Source organism: Oryzias melastigma, linkage group LG2 (genome assembly GCF_002922805.2).
Source record: "Oryzias melastigma strain HK-1 linkage group LG2, ASM292280v2, whole genome shotgun sequence".
In the NCBI taxonomy this organism is placed as follows: Eukaryota; Metazoa; Chordata; class Actinopteri; order Beloniformes; family Adrianichthyidae; genus Oryzias; species Oryzias melastigma.
This window is the reverse complement of record NC_050513.1, coordinates 19,279,985-19,295,657: the sequence shown is the minus strand read 5'-3', so window position 1 is coordinate 19,295,657 and position 15,673 is coordinate 19,279,985. Positions and strand designations below refer to the sequence as shown.

The window sequence follows — 15,673 nt, the reverse complement described above, 5'->3', positions numbered from 1 at the left end:
TCATTTAAAACTTTTATTGTACATTTACAACTTTTCTTTGTAAATTTACAACCTTTTTTTTATAAATGTATTACTTTTTTCTTGTACATTTATGAGTTTTTTTGGTACATTTTAGATTTTTTTTATTTACACTGATGAAACTGTAAATTTATGCCTTTTTTGGGGTAAATTTACAACTTCTGTCTTGTAAAATTATGACTTTTTTTATTTACAACTTTTTTTAAATTTACGACCTTTGTTAGGGTACGCGTAAGATTTTCTTGTAAATGTACAATATTTTTCTTGTATGACTCCTTTGGCACATTTTTGAGGGTTTTTTTTGTAAAATTATGATTTTTTAGGTAAATATAAAACGTTTTTAGTATATGTACGACTTTTCTTTGTAAATTTACAACCGTTTTGGTAAATTTGTGACTTTTTTGTACATTTTTGAGTTCTTTCTTGCAAATTAACAACTTTTTTCTTTGTAAAATAATGCCTATTTTTGGTAAATTTATAACTTTTTTCTTGTAAAGTCATGAGCATTTTTCTTGTAAATGTGTGTTTGAAAGTAATAATTTACGATTTTAAATTTACAACCTATTTTGTAAATGTATTACTTTTTCTTGCATATTTATGAATTTTTAGGTAAATTTTTTGAAATGTCTTGTAAAATTATGCCTTTTTATTTAAAACTTTTTTGTAAATTTACAACTTTTCCTTGTAAATGTATGAATTTTTTTGTAAATGTGAGATTTTCTTTTGATAAATTTACAACTTTCCTTGTAAATGTACACACTTATTGGTAGGTTTAGGATTTTTGTAAATGTTTGAGTTTTTTCTTGTATATTTATGACTTTTTGCCAATTTTTGACTTTATCTTGAAAATTTACAAGTTTTTTTGTAAATTTATGCCTTTTTTGATAAATTTATGCCTTTTTTTGGTAAATTTACAACTTTTTTCTTGTAAATGTGTGTTTTAAAGTAATAGATTTACAACTTTTAAAGCCATAAATCTACTACTTTAACACAAGAAAAAGTCATAAATTTAGTTATGACTTTTAAAGTTATAAATTCATAAATAAACTACTTTTTTCTTGTAAATTTAGTCGTAGAGTTGTACATAATTAAACGTTTTGTGAAATGTCCCTAATACTCCATTGTGAAAGAGCACATTTTCACAATAAAAGTCTTTTTCCCACAAGTCTCAGAGAATGAAGACTCGTTATCTGAGCTGTCAGAAGATGTCAAATGAATCCTATTAATAATGTCACATGACTGTAAAACAAAAGGACATGGCAGACGAGTCTCCCGTTAGTCTGTTCGTATTCAGGATGAATAACCTTGTTCTGGTGGATAACTAGAATAAATGTCTGAGGAGGTTTGATTAATGTGGTTCATTAATTACCCCAGACAGGGATACTAATGCAAAAAAACCTTAAAATTCTTCTGTTTTTGATCCATTTTCACTCAAACTTTGAATCTTTAAGGATCAGAACCAAAGAAAAACAAATATTTTTGTTTTTTATTTGACATTTTATCACCTTTAAACTCCACTGGACGGATTTACCAGAGAGAAGAACAGAAACTGCACAGCAGCTTTGTGACGAGTCGAGGGTTATTTTATGAGAAACGCTCCAAAATATAATAAAACTGTGTTTTTATCAAAATAAAAGACTTTTCCTCCACATATTTACATGAGAGTGCGTTCAGGTACACAGGAGAACCGCTCACTCCGGTTTTCCCGTCACAGCACCTCCAGGTTCTCTTTGGTTTGGTGCCGGTTTGGTTTCGGCGCTGGGGTGAGGTCCGGCTGTTCCCGGGCCGCCGGCGGGAGGCGCCGGCCGTCCAGACCCAGATGGGCGCTGATCTGGGAGGAGCGCAGGCTCCTCATGCGAGTCCTGGCGCGCGACTCGTACGTCTCCGGGGAGGTTTTGCGGAACCTGCAGGGAGACGAGTTCGTTAATCCCAGATCCAAACAGCAGGTTTACAGGTGATCAAAACGTTTAGAAAAATAACTGATACAATTCCCATAAATCATCTAGTTTATGCTTTTTAACTTGATTTTTAAAAGAAAAAAAATAGCAAAAACTTTACGCAAAAAAAAAACTTTTACAAAATTATACAAAAAAAATTAACAAAATAAAATTCCTAAAACATTACAAATGTTTAAGAAAAAAAATATTAGAAAATTATTTTTAAAAAATAGTAATATTAATATTATTAGAAAAAATAAATAAATAAAATGTTTAAAATATATATATTTTAAATAAATAAATTAACAAACGCACGTCCTGAGCAGCAGAGAGGACAGAACCACCGACACCGACGAGGCGGCCATCGCTGCTGAGCCCATCCACGGTTGGAGCACCAGCCCGACGGGCATGAAGACACCTGAGGATGCAGCGGGACACCTGAGATGCTCGGCTCCGCCCACATGTCAGCGCCAACAACATTATCCAGAATATTTGACAGATGTTTGGTTTCTCAGCTGATTTTATTTTGAAAAGTGTTTTGGAAAGTCGTAAAGATGACTAAGTTTTCAATATTATCACCTCCACTGACCCCACCCCCTTTGGCGTTCCAGACAGGAAGTAGCCGCCGGTTTCAGGAAGCCAAAAATCCTTTATCGCAGTATAAAAAGTGGTTACCATGGAAACAAACGGCCCTGTAGTGGGGGAGGGGTCACTCACTCTGGTTCTGTTATAGAGTAAACGATTGGTTGTACATTTTGGGAGTATGAACGTCAAAATAAAATAAAATAAAATAAAAGTTAACTGACTGAACAGAAGCAAGAAAACGAATCGATAGAATTCATTGAGTTGCTGAAATATTTTGGCTTCACCTGCAGCGATGGGGATCCCCACGAGGTTGTAGATGAGAGCGAAGACGAAGTTGACCCGAATGCGGCGCACCGTCTTCTTGGACAGCTCGATGCTGGCCACCACGTCCAGCAGGTCGTTCTGCGTGAAGGCGAGGCCGCTCAGACCCGTTCAAAGCTGCTGCGTCTTTTCAGCACACCTACCACCCACCCGGATCAGGACGATGTCAGCCGCCTCCATGGCCACGTCGGTGCCGGTTCCGATGGCGACGCCGACGTCGGCGCGGGCCAGGGCGGGCGAGTCGTTGATGCCGTCTCCCACCATGGCCACTCTCAGGCCTCGCTCCTGCAGCTCCTGCACTTTAGCCACTTTGTGCGACGGCAAAACCTCGGCGAAAACCTTCCTGATACCCACCTGGAAACACACAGACCGAATTCACCACCGAGATACTTTTGAAAGGCTTGTAAGACCACGACATGATGAACTGGCTTTGGTGTAAATAAATTCATTAATTTGGATTTTGTTTCTTTTTGCTGCATCTGTATGTTTTAGCATCGTTTATTTTAATTATGTGAATGAATTTGGTTCCAAAGTTCCAGAGCCCTAGAAAAAAAAAATATCGCAGTTCCACCAATGACCACTAGAGGCTGGTGTCAGAAGAAAGCAATTCTTCATTGACTCCAGAAATGTGTCCCAAATCTAAAAACAACAAAAAATAATTGCAGTTCCATCAATGACCACTAGAGGCTGGTTTAGGAAGAGAGTTGTTCTCCATTGACTCCAAAAATTTGTCCCAAATCTAAAAAAAACAAAAAAGAAAAAGAAGAAAAGAAAAGTGTTGCAGTTCCACAAATGACATTTAGAAGCTGGTGTCAGAAGAAAGCAATTCACCATTGACTCCAAAACTTCGTCCCTAATCTAGAAAAAGAAGAAATAAAAAAAATATTGCAGTTCCACCAATGACCACTAGAGACTGGTGTCAGATAAGAGCAATTCTTTATTTACTCCAAGAATTTGTCCCAAATCTGAAAAAAAAATATATATATATATATATATATATTGCAGTTCCACCAATCACCACTGGAGACTGTTTTGAGATAAGAGCAATTCTCCATTGATTCCCAAAATTTGTCCCAAATCTAAAGAAACCAGAATTGACTGCAGTTCTATAAATGACCACTAGAGAATGGTTTAGGAAGAGAGTTTCTCTCCATTGGCCCAAATCTGTAAAAAAAAAAAAAAAAAATTGCAGTTCCACCAATGACCACTAGAGGCTGGTATCTGGTAAGAGCCATTCTCCATTGACTCCCATGTTAAATAGACAGATTTCACACCAAGAATGACCAAATATGCAATCTGGTATAACAAATTTAATGTTTTTCCTGTTCATAAAGTCAAATATGGTTATATTAGGACAAATATCTCTGAAGATTTGTTCAGGATGGTTTCATAACAAAGAATGGATCAGAAAGGATCGTCTGGATCTGTTATTCGACGTTTAAAGACGTTTTGCCTATGGGAAACGTCTTTAACTTCAAATAACAAATCCAAATGACCCTTTTTGAAACATGTTTTGTTATCATTAGGACCATTACATTTTGATTGGCAGCTTTCAATTTCATGTAGCCCCGCCCACTTTACTGTAAACATCCTTTTTGCCGCACACAGTTCAACAGTCATCCCCATTGATCGCATATCCAGTCATCTATCCATGAGTCTATGACCATCCTGGTGCTTTAAGACGCCCCGCCCCCTTCCCCATCAGTCTTACCTGCGCCGCGATGGCTTTGGCCGTGCTCCTGTTGTCCCCCGTCATCATGACCACCTCCACGCCCATGCTGTCGAGCGTGTGCACCGCCAGCGCCGACTCCGGTTTCACCGTGTCCGCGATGGCGATCATCGCACACAGAACGCCTGCCGAGAACACAAACACGCGATTAGCCCGATTAGCAAGCGTTTCCACGACAACGGAGGGTTCTACTGACCGTCTATGGCCACCAGCACGGCCGTCTGTCCTTTGGTCTCGTGGCTCGACATCGCCGCGTCCACATCGGCTTTGATGTGGTGGCCGTTCCTCCGCATCCACTCGCGGTTACCGATCAGAACCCAGTAAGAGGCTCCGCCCACTGAGCGCAGAAAACCAAGACTATGACCTTCTAAAAGACATCCATTCTTTTGAGGATCTGGCTTTACTTTTGACATTTCCTGAGTTTATAATACAGTAAAACTGTAATAATACCACAATTTTTGTAAATGATGAACCGATTTTTAATTTGTTATTACATACTTACATTTTTATATCATACAGACGTCATAACTAGTACATTTCTTTAAATGTTTAACTATTTTTCCTTATTTCCTCAAAATTAGGCTTTTATTTTGACATTTTCTGAGTTTATACAGTAAAATTATGCCAATACCGTAATTTTTCCAAATTTTGAAACCAATTTTTGAGTCATTATTAAATATTTACATATTTGGTTTCATAACTAGTACATTTCTGGTACCATATTTCATTCAAATTAGGCTTTTATTTTGATTTTTTTTTTGGACAGAACCTCGATTTTTGATTGTATTAAACATTTTTCTTAAAACGTTTTTTTCTTAAAGGAAAACTTTTTCTTCTTTTTTGCCTTTGAATAAAAAAATTACATTGTAAAGGTGTAAAAACCCCTAATATTTATGTTTTTTGTCATTTTGTCATTGGTGATAATAAAGTTTTATTTTGTTCAAAAACAAATCTAGTTTGAATATATTTATTACATACTGCCATCTAGGGGTGAAGTTTATCTTTTTGTGGTGCAAAAACATAAAAAAGGTATAAAGGCGGAGATTAAAATTTCAAATTAAGAGTCTATGTAAAGTAATTCTGCGGTTCGACCTGTAGGGGGCGCCTCCTCGGCAGACAGCAGGCTGCTCTCCTCCGTGGTTGCCCCCGGCAGCAGGAAGCTCTCGCCGCTCTGCTGCTGCAGCAGATGGTCCACATTGGAGACCCGGCAGCTAATCCCACATCCCGGCACCGCCTGGAAGTCCTGGCAGAACCCCATCACGTCTGAGCCCAGCTCCTGCGGGACCCACACCGATTTCATTCGCCGGTCCCGCCTAAAAGGCCGTGCGAGCGGGCGTCTCACCTCTTTGCAGTGCTTGGTCACCGCCACGCCCAGTGGGTGCTCGCTGCTGGCCTCCGCCGTTCCCACCACGGCCAGGATCTGCCTCAGAGGCATGCGGGCCGTTTCCCACAGCACCAGAACCCGGGTCACCCGCGGCACGCCGTTGGTGATGGTTCCGGTCTTATCGAACATCACCACGTCGATCTGGAGAAGACAGTCCTCAGGTTTCACTCTCTCTCTACTGTTTCTGTAAACTTTAATCAGCCGCCACCAGGGGTCCTCAGCCGACAGGAAATGAGGACAGGAAACGAGACTGAAGACTGTAGAGAGCCTAACCAAAATAAAAGTTTGGGATTTTTAGTTTTTAGTTGTTAGCTTTGGTTTCAGTGTTGGCGTCCTTTAAAATATTGTTACCTGTTTGTTTATGTAATTTACGTCATTCTGGGGGATTCTAAAGTCGAGAGAAGTCGCCTTGGGTTAATTCGAAACACTTGAAGGTAGCGAAGTGTTAACGGAATTAACGTAAACAAGCTAATTCTGACGCGAAGAAAAGCATCTTTGCGCTAATATGCAACACTTTACGGTTGTAAAATATTAATGCAATTAACGTAAACAAGCTAATTCTTGCGAAAAGAAAAGCATCTTTGCGCTAATATGCAACACTTTACGGTTGTAAAATATTATTGTAATTAACGTAAACAAGCTAATTCTGACGCGAAGGAAAGCATCTTTGCACTAATATGCAACACTTTACGGTTGTAAAATATTACCGTAATTAACGTAAACAAGCTAATTCTTGCAAGAAAAAAGAATCTTTGCGCCAATATGCAACACTTTACGGTTGTAAAATATTTATGTAATTAATGTAAATTAGTTAATTCTGGTGCAGGGAAAAGCAACTTTGGGCTAATGTGCAACACTTTAGTATTCTAAATTGTCAACGTAATTAACGTAAATTAAGCATCTTTTCGCTAATATTCAACAATACAGTTGTAAACACCTCACCACTGTAAACATAAATGAACATAATTTAGCTCATTCTTATGCAATGAAGAGCAGCTTCGTGCTGATATGCAACACTTTACGGTTGTAAAGTATTAATGTACTTAATGTACGCTAGCTAAGTCTGACGCAATGAAAAGCATCTCTGTGCTAATATGCAACACTATACAGTAGTAAATATTACTTATGGTAGTAAAGTGTTAATACAATTAAAGGTAGCTAGCTAATTCTGAAGCGGAGAAAAGCAGCTTTGCTCTGACGTGCTACACTTTACAGTATGGAATCAAAGTAAACCAAATCAAACTTTTGTGAAGCAGAACCACTTTATGTTGGATTCAGCAGATTTACGTAAACAGTCTAAGAGCAACAGAATGTCAAAAAAACATCTGTGTTAAAGGGTTAAACCTTCTACTTACATTTAGTACAATCACCAGACAGTTACAGACCAAAAAATCTAACTTTACAAACGAAAATGCTCCTAAAGTTGCGTCTAAACCCGTTCAAGGCGACTTCCTTGCCTTGTGCGCCATCTCCAGCGGCTCGCCTCCTTTGATGAGAATCCCATTCTGAGCGCCGACCCCTGTGCCCACCATCACGGCCGTCGGGGTCGCCAGCCCCAAAGAGCAGGGGCAGGCGATGGACAGAACCGTGATGGAGGCCTGGAAGGCGAAGCGGATGATAACTTCTGCCTTGGAGATGTTCTGGTTGTAACCCTGTGAAGAGATGAAGGCTGTCTCAACTCCGTTAGACAGACGCCTCATGAGCGGTACGTGCTAATGGGCCGCCGGTGTGGGGTGGGGCAGGTTGGAGTTTGGAACTGTCCTACCTTGTTGTTCTGGTCCTGAGATAGAATCTAATCTAGAAACCACCAGTTTCACAGGGACCACTGCTATAAATGTTACTACAACTGTCTAACTCAAAGCCTTTAGAGCTGATCTTGTTTGTCAGATGTCACGAGTGGAACATCCCTACATTTATGTTGGCTATGACGAGGTAAGAAGAGATAATCTAGAAAATTAACCCCACAACCTCTGCCTTTGAAAGCAAGTCCTAAAACCAAGACATTGAAACTGAAACGTACCGGGAAGTTCTCCGTCACGAAGGTAAAGTTGACAAACCCGATGGCCATCCAGGCTACCAGCGTCAGCAGGGAGACAAAGACAATAAAGGGCACAAAGTAACCACTGAGTCTGTCTGCAAACTGTTGGATGGGGGCCTGAAGGAGAGCAAAGGTTTTAGGTATTCCTTAAGGACCGCTTCTAAAACACTTGTGAGATCTGGGATCCCGGCGACCATGCTCACCTTCGACGTTTGTGCCTCCTCCACCAGTTTGACTATCTGGGACAGGGTGGTTTCGGCGCCCACGTGTGTGGCCTCCACCAGGAGAGAACCGTGAGCGTTGATGGAGCCAGCGATCACCAGACTGCCCACCTTCTTACTAACCGGCATCGGCTCACCTGGAACCCAAATTCACCACAAATCAACCAAACGTGCCTCCTTGGCACCAGAAAAGAAGCTGTTTGTCCAACCTGTGATTAGAGACTCGTCGGCCATAGAGCTTCCCTCCACGACCTTCCCATCGACGGGAAATTTTCCTCCCGGTACGACCTTCACCACGTCGCCCCGCTGCACCAGCTCCACCATCACCTGCTCTTCACTGAGACACAGAGTAACCTCGGACTGTTGCAAGCCGGCGGTTCTATCAACTACTGTTGCTGCAAATGATCATTTTAATAGTCGACTAATCACTGATTATTTTTTCAGATTAGTAGATTAATCGGATCATGCGCAAACTGGATGTTAAGCACACACCTAAATCGTCATTAGCTTTAAACTAACTAAAAACTAGATATATAGCATTACCTGCATTAATGATAGTGTGAATGCTGTAAGCTGAATTTGGCCACTGAACATAACAGTGTTGAGAGCTAAAGATGCTGAAACTGATAGCAAAAAAAGCTGAAGATGATAACCAGCTAAAATATTAGCCTAAAAAAATGTAAAAAGCCTAAGTTAGCTAAAACACCTCGCAAGAGGCTGAAATATTAGCGAAACTCCAAATTAGCCCAAAAAACAAAAAAAGCCTAAATTAGTCAAAAAAACTTGAATGTAGGTTAAATATTAGCTAAACTCCAAAATATTCTAAAAAATAAAAACACCTAAACTAGCCAAATAGCTAGCGTGTAGCTGAAATATTAGCTAAACTCCAAATTAGCCTAAAAAATAAAAACACCTAAACTAGCCAAATAGCTAGCATGTAGCTGAAATATTAGCTAAACTCCAAATTAGCCTAAAAAACTGAAATAAAGTCTAATTTAGCCAAAATAGCTAGCATGTCGCTGAAATATTAGCAAGTCTCCAAATTAGCCTAAAAAACAAAAAGCCTAAATTAGCCAAATAGCTAGCATGTAGCTGAAATATTAGCTAAACTCCAAATTAGCCAAAAAAAATTAAGTTAACCAAAACAGCTAGCATGTAGCTGAAATATTAGCTCGACACCAAATTAGCCTAAAATACACAAACAAAGCCTAAGTTAGCCAAAACAGCTAGCTTGAGGCTGAACTATTAGCCAAACTGCAAAATATTCTAAGAAACAAAAAAGCCTAAATCAGCCACAACCACTAGCATGTAGCTGAAATATTAGCTAAACTCAAAAATAGCTTAAAAAAACCTTAATAAATGCCAAAATACTCCATAAAGCTGTCAGAATTCCATCATAACTTTCAATTTTACTACACTCTGACTCCATGTAACAGAAAGTAACAACTAATGGACTATTAAATTAGTCGTCAACTATCTTAATAGTTGATTAGTCATTGATTAGTCGACTCATCATGGTAGTCCTGCTATCCACGAGACTCACCTGATGATGGAGTGGTCCGGTCCCAGGGAGACCACTGTGGCGTCGGTAGCTTGCAGTGACATTAATTTGGCCAAAGCTTCCGAGGTCTTACTCTAAAATCATCAAAACAGTTCCTGGTTGGACTTAAATGACCGATCTGATGAGGGTGAATCGTTTTTTTTCGTTGGGGTTCTACCTTTGCGACGTGTTCCAGCCACCGTCCCAAAGAAATAAAGACAAAGAGCATCGGGGGAGTGTCAAAAAACGTAACCGGGCTCTGGCTGGCTCGTTCCGCCATGGCGACGACCAGGACCACGCAGGAGTAGACGTAGGCGATGGTGGTGGCCAGAACTATCAGGACGTCCATGTTGGCTGTGTGGTGTTTTAAAGAGCGGTACGCCTGAATGTAGAAGTAACGGCCACCGAAAATCTGAGGGCAGAGAGGCAGAAGGTGGAACCAACGGACTCATGGGAAAAACCAGGAGATGATGTTATCCGGTCACCTGTACGGGTGTGCAAAGCAGGAAGAAGACCAAGTTCAGGAGGGAGAGACCTGGTGCCACGTTTTGGTCCTCAGGCATGGATCCCCCGTGTTCCCGGCGTAGAGTGTCCATCACCATCATGTAGACCATTAGACCCATGGCAGGAAGACCAAAGACTAGACTGAACAGGAAGGAGGTCCTCCATCTGGAGATTAGAAATTGAAAATGGTTTACTTGCTAATCAAGCCCCAGTGGCCTAATGGATAAGGCACTGGCCTTCGAAGCCAGGGATTGTGGGTTCGAGTCCCATCTGGGGTATGGAGATATTCCTTCACTCAATAACTAACTTAAAATATTCTGGAGTCAAAAGTATCAATGTAGAAAGGATATTATATCATAAACTACAAATATTAGTAAGAGTTAGTATTGGACTTCACTTCTCTCTATATCAGGGGTATCAAAGTCAATCACAGAAGGTGTCAAAATTATGATAGCCGAAATTCTATGTCCATTAGACCTTGAGATCGCTTTTTACCGTAGATTAATCAATCTATCGGTCTGTCTGTCTATTGATCTCTCTATCTATCTTATATTAGACTTGAACCCACAATCCCCAGCTTTGGGCGTCATTGCCTCACCTGTAAGGCCACCGGTAGTACACAGAGCAAAGGACTGTGGGAGTTTTGAGAAAGTGTACAACGAATACTTGCTGTCGGATCTCTTCTGTGTGATCGACTGTGGTCTTGAAGCTCCTTTTCTCCAAACTTGCATCAAATCCAAGACTCTTCAAAGAGAAGCATCGCTAAAGTTACATCACCACGTCTAAACGTCAGGAGAGACGTCGGTTGTGTTACGGACACCTGGATAATCCGGATTATGTCCCGTGGGCCCAGGATCTCACTGTCAAACTCGATGCGTGCCTTCTTGGTCGCCAGGGCGACCGAAGCTCTGAGGATCCCTTTAGTTGCGACAAGTTTTGACTCAATTTTGTAAACACATGATGCACACGTCATTCCGGTGATCTGTCGGCACAAACAAACATCATTTTGGCTTTGCTTTTAAATAAAACACTTCTCTCATAGAGTGTTAATCCGGCTCACTGTGAGGTCCAGCTTCCCCTGCTCTCCTGCGTTATCCTCCATGACTTTGGCTCCGAACCCCAACTCCTGGATGAGCTGAGCGACGGCGGGGGCGCTCAGCACTCCCGGGTCATACTTTACCTCGGCCTTTCCGGCCATCAGCGACACCAGCACTGAGATGATCCCTGCGGGCCACACGGACACCGTCAAACACGCCTTATAGGGCGTCCCGCCCCACTGACTCACCTCTGTGTTTCAGCACGTGCTTCTCAATGTTCGCCACACAGGAGGCGCAGGTCATCCCCGCCACGAGGACGAAGCACTTCTTCACCTCCGTCTTAGAGTTTGTCTGTGGTCCAGAGTCGCGGTTGAAGGCCGTTCTAGTCTGTGGTTGCAGGTGGGGCTCTCCAGAACTGGACTTTTCATGGTTCTGGGTCGTCCTCTCAGGCTCTGAGAGCGACAACACCACAAACAGCTTTAAGTTTTGCCAATGAAAACCCCCTGAGAACCCCATTCCTGAGTCATGCTGAAGGGCATACTTGTGGTTTCCATGGCGCCCTGTGTAAACTAAGGTCAATGGGCCGAATTCAAATTACACTCGCAGGGGTTTCAGCCCTGGAATTCAAACAGTCGCCTGAAAGCTCGTCACCACGGCTGGACGGCGTTTAATCTGCAAAACGACACCAACAGGGGCAGCCGGAGGGAATGGAACAAAGGGCGCTTATCTAACTCCAGATGAGCAGAAACTCTACAGGGTCCAGTGAAGGTTTCCAACGCTTAGATCCAATTCACTGAACTGTTAGCCTATAGTTTAGCTGTTGATGTAAAGTCATTTATGACTTGAATGCATTACGTTACTAGGGAGTAATCCATGAAACCTGAACTGACTAAAGTACCTTGTATTTTGACAAGGAGTAATACAGTCTACTAATGACTAGACCTACTAATATTTTTTAGTAAGGTAAAAACTCAAAGATCACCCATCCATCTTCTTGACCGCTTCTTCCCATTTGGGGTCACTGGGGTGCCGGAGCCTAACCCGGCTATTGATGGGCGAAGGCGGGGTACACCCCGGACAGGTCGCCAGTCTGTCACAGGGCCTCATTCACACACATTCACACCTAGGGGCAATTTAGAGTCACCAATTAACCTATGAAGCATGTTTTTGGATGGTGGGAGGAAGCCGGAGTCCCCGGTGAAAACCCACGCATGCACGGGGAGAACATGCAAACTCCACACAGAAAGGTCCCAGCCGGGATTCGAACCAGGGCCTTCTCGCTGTGAGGCAAGAGCGCTAACCACTGCGCCACCGTGCAGCACTCAAAGATCACGATTGGTCCATTGTCTATGTCTACTGAACAAGTTTATTGAACATTTGTTCATGTCTTCATGCTACTAAGAAATATCTTCTGCATGTCCTGGGAAAAGACAGGAGCTAACAACGCTAGCAACTGTTTGTTGAGAAACCAAGAATAATAGCAATTTTTCGTCAATTTTTCAGTTGCTTGCAACTCGTCATAAATGTGGGACAAATGAACCTCAACCAAATCTGGTTCTTCCTGGGTGTCTCTGCCCCCAAGCCCCCCTAGTCCAAACAAGGCTACCAACACACAAGCCCCAGTGGCCTAATGGATAAGGCACTGGCCTCCTAAGCCAGGGATTGTGGGTTCGAGTCCCATCTGGGGTGGCAATTTTTCATATTTCAGGGCATGAACAAATCTGCATTCAAGTTCCAGGCAACCAAAATCTGTCGATATCAACTGATTGTGTTCCTTTGTAAAACTTGTAACCATCCATGCATCTTCTTAGCATCTGAATCCCTTTCAGGGTCATGGGATCACCAGAGCCATGTCTGGTCACGGTTGGGCAAAGGCGGGGTACGCCCCCAAAAGGTCACCAGTCTATTTGGGCTCTAGTTGTAGAAAAACAAATCTAAACATGGCAATTATCTGTCCTGAATGTGTCACTAGCTAACATAGCCAACCTTTACATGACTAATGTGCATTAGCCGTACCAATTCTGAACTGAAAAATGTTCCATTTAGTATTTTACTAGAACATAGAACAGTGGGTAAAGTCATCCGTCGTCATATGTTTGCATGTAAAATCAATAAACCAGGTATACTTTGACTTCCGGGTTGAAGGTCTTTTACAATAAATGACAGTGAAATCAAAGAATTGTTGATCTATTGGTGTCTTGACCATTAAGCCATTTAAAATTGAAGGTGACACAACAATAAGTAACTGGACCGAAAAACTGTCCAGGGTGTACCACCAACTTTTCCCATCAGAGGCTGGGTTAGGCTCCAGCAACCACAAGACTCCTAGAGGGATTGATTGAGTTTACATAATGGATGGAATGAAGAGCTGTAGCACCTACAGAAATGGTTGTAGTAACAATTGTGACAGGATAGGTGCAGGGGCAACAATCACAAGCCCCAGTGGCCTAATGGATAAGGCACTGGCCTCCTAAGCCAGGGATTGTGGGTTCAAGTCCCATCTGGGGTGTGTACTTCTCCGTTTTCGAGGTATGAACAGGAAACCAGAATCTGTCCATATCAACTGATCTTGTTACTTTGTAAAAGTAGTAATCATTCATCCACCTTTTTAACCAGCTGAGTCATAGGATACAGAAACCACAAGACTCAAAATGAATTGAGTAAGTTTAGACCAGGGGTGTCCAGATCCAGGCCTCAAGGGTCAGTGTCCTACATGTGTATCAATCAACCTTCTGTTGAAACTCCTTATTGGCCAAACACACCTGATCCAGGTAATTAGCAACAGATAAGGCAGGATTACTGGTAAACTAGCAAGAGGCCGCCTCTGGAGGCCTGGATTTTAACACCTCTGGTTTTGGACAATGGAAAGAATTAGGAACTGTTTGACCTAACGACAAGGTTAGGACAGAACAGACGCAAGCAGAATGGCCACATGAGTGACAGTCACAAGCCCCAGTGGCCTAATGGATAAGGCACTGGCCTCCTAAGCCAGGGATTGTGGGTTCGAGTCCCATCTGGGGTGTGTATTCCTCACCTTTTGGGGCATGAGCAAATCAGCATTCAGGCTTCAGGCAACAGGAATCTGTCCAAATTAACTGATCTTGTTCCTTTGTAAAAGTTGTAACAATCCATCCTTTGAATCTGCTGAATTCCCATTAAGGTCGTGGGGTCGCCAGAGCAAGGCCAACAGTAACTAGGATAGAATACAGTACCCCCAAACCAGGGTATTCTAAATCCAGGCCTTAAGGGCCGGTGTCCTATCTCTGTACCAATCAACCAACAACTGAAGCTCCCTATTGGCCAAACACGTCTGATCCAGGTGATCAGTGGTAGATAAGGCAGGATTTCTGGAAAACTATCAGGGAGCCGGCCACGGAGGCCTGGATTTGGACACCCCTGTTTTAGACAATGGATGGAATTATTAACTATTGGAGAGACAGACATGGTTGCCACAACAATTGTGACAGAACAGACACAACCACAATGGACACAGGAGTGGCTGTCACAAGCCCCAGTGGCCTAATGGATAAGGCACTGGCCTCCTAAGCCAGGGATTGTGGGTTCGAGTCCCATCTGGGGTGTTTATTCCTCACCTTTTGGGGCATGAGCAAATCAGCATTCAGGCTTCAGGCGACAGGAATCTATCCAAATCAACTCATCTTGTTCCTTTGTAAAAGTTGTAACAATCCATCCTTTAAACCTGCTTAAGGTCGTGGGGTCGCCAGAGCCAGGCCAACAGTAACTAGGATAGAATACAGTACCCCCAAATCAGGGCATTCTAAAACCAGGCCTTAAGGGCCTGTGTCCTACCTTTGTACCAATCAACCAACAATTGAAGCTCCCTATTGGCCAAACACATCTGATCCAGGTGATCAGTGCAAGATAAGGCAGGATTTCTGGAAAACTATCAGGGAGCCGGCCCTGGAGGCCTGGATTTGGACACCCCTGTTTTAGACAATGGATGGAATTAGGAACTATTGGAGAGACAGACATGGTTGCCACAACAATTGTGACAGAACAGACACAACCACAATGGACACAGGAGTGGCTGTCACAAGTCAAACAGTCGCCTGAAAGCTCGTCACCACGGCTGGACGGCGTTTAATCTGCAAAACGACACCAACAGGGGCGGCCGGAGGGAATGGAACAAAGGCCGCTTATCTAACTCCAGATGAGCAGAAACTCTACAGCCTCCAGTGAAGGTTTCCAACGCTTAGATCCCCTTCACTGAACTGTTAGCCTATAGTTTAGCTGTTGATGTAAAATCATTCATGACTTGAATGCATTACGTTACTAGTGAGTAATCCATGAAACCTGAACTGACTAAAGTACCTTATATTTTGACAAGGAGTAATACAG

At 42.3% G+C, this 15,673-nt stretch overlaps 1 protein-coding gene and 5 non-coding genes across 7 annotated transcripts in view; 5 read left to right on the top strand and 1 right to left on the bottom strand.

The window, feature by feature from the left end:
* Positions 1-1,492: 1,492 nt before the first annotated feature.
* atp7b (ATPase copper transporting beta) overlaps positions 1,493-15,673 on the bottom strand; it is a 27,855-nt gene continuing 13,674 nt past the window's right edge. The window contains exons 3-21 of one of the 2 annotated variants that reach the window (XM_024288986.2): positions 11,563-11,766; positions 11,338-11,501; positions 11,098-11,259; positions 10,948-11,021; positions 10,259-10,442; positions 9,952-10,185; positions 9,777-9,868; positions 8,443-8,570; positions 8,216-8,370; positions 7,995-8,129; positions 7,432-7,626; positions 5,933-6,115; positions 5,683-5,866; positions 4,787-4,927; positions 4,573-4,715; positions 3,012-3,215; positions 2,825-2,942; positions 2,271-2,373; positions 1,493-1,922 (exon numbers count right to left, since the gene is read on the bottom strand). In XM_024288986.2, coding sequence (XP_024144754.1) covers positions 1,727-1,922; positions 2,271-2,373; positions 2,825-2,942; positions 3,012-3,215; positions 4,573-4,715; positions 4,787-4,927; positions 5,683-5,866; positions 5,933-6,115; positions 7,432-7,626; positions 7,995-8,129; positions 8,216-8,370; positions 8,443-8,570; positions 9,777-9,868; positions 9,952-10,185; positions 10,259-10,442; positions 10,948-11,021; positions 11,098-11,259; positions 11,338-11,501; positions 11,563-11,766 — 2,999 coding nt within the window. In that variant the 3' untranslated portion in view covers positions 1,493-1,726. The remainder of the gene's footprint in view (positions 1,923-2,270; positions 2,374-2,824; positions 2,943-3,011; positions 3,216-4,572; positions 4,716-4,786; positions 4,928-5,682; positions 5,867-5,932; positions 6,116-7,431; positions 7,627-7,994; positions 8,130-8,215; positions 8,371-8,442; positions 8,571-9,776; positions 9,869-9,951; positions 10,186-10,258; positions 10,443-10,947; positions 11,022-11,097; positions 11,260-11,337; positions 11,502-11,562; positions 11,767-15,673) is intronic. The other variant, XM_024288987.2, reaches the window with a different exon arrangement.
* trnar-ucg lies at positions 10,483-10,555 on the top strand. Its single transcript has one exon. It is a non-coding gene; the product is annotated as a tRNA-Arg (tRNA).
* Positions 12,931-13,003, top strand: trnar-ccu. The gene has a single exon. It is a non-coding gene; the product is annotated as a tRNA-Arg (tRNA).
* Positions 13,751-13,823, top strand: trnar-ccu. Its single transcript has one exon. It is a non-coding gene; the product is annotated as a tRNA-Arg (tRNA).
* Positions 14,264-14,336, top strand: trnar-ccu. Its single transcript has one exon. It is a non-coding gene; the product is annotated as a tRNA-Arg (tRNA).
* Positions 14,823-14,895, top strand: trnar-ccu. Its single transcript has one exon. It is a non-coding gene; the product is annotated as a tRNA-Arg (tRNA).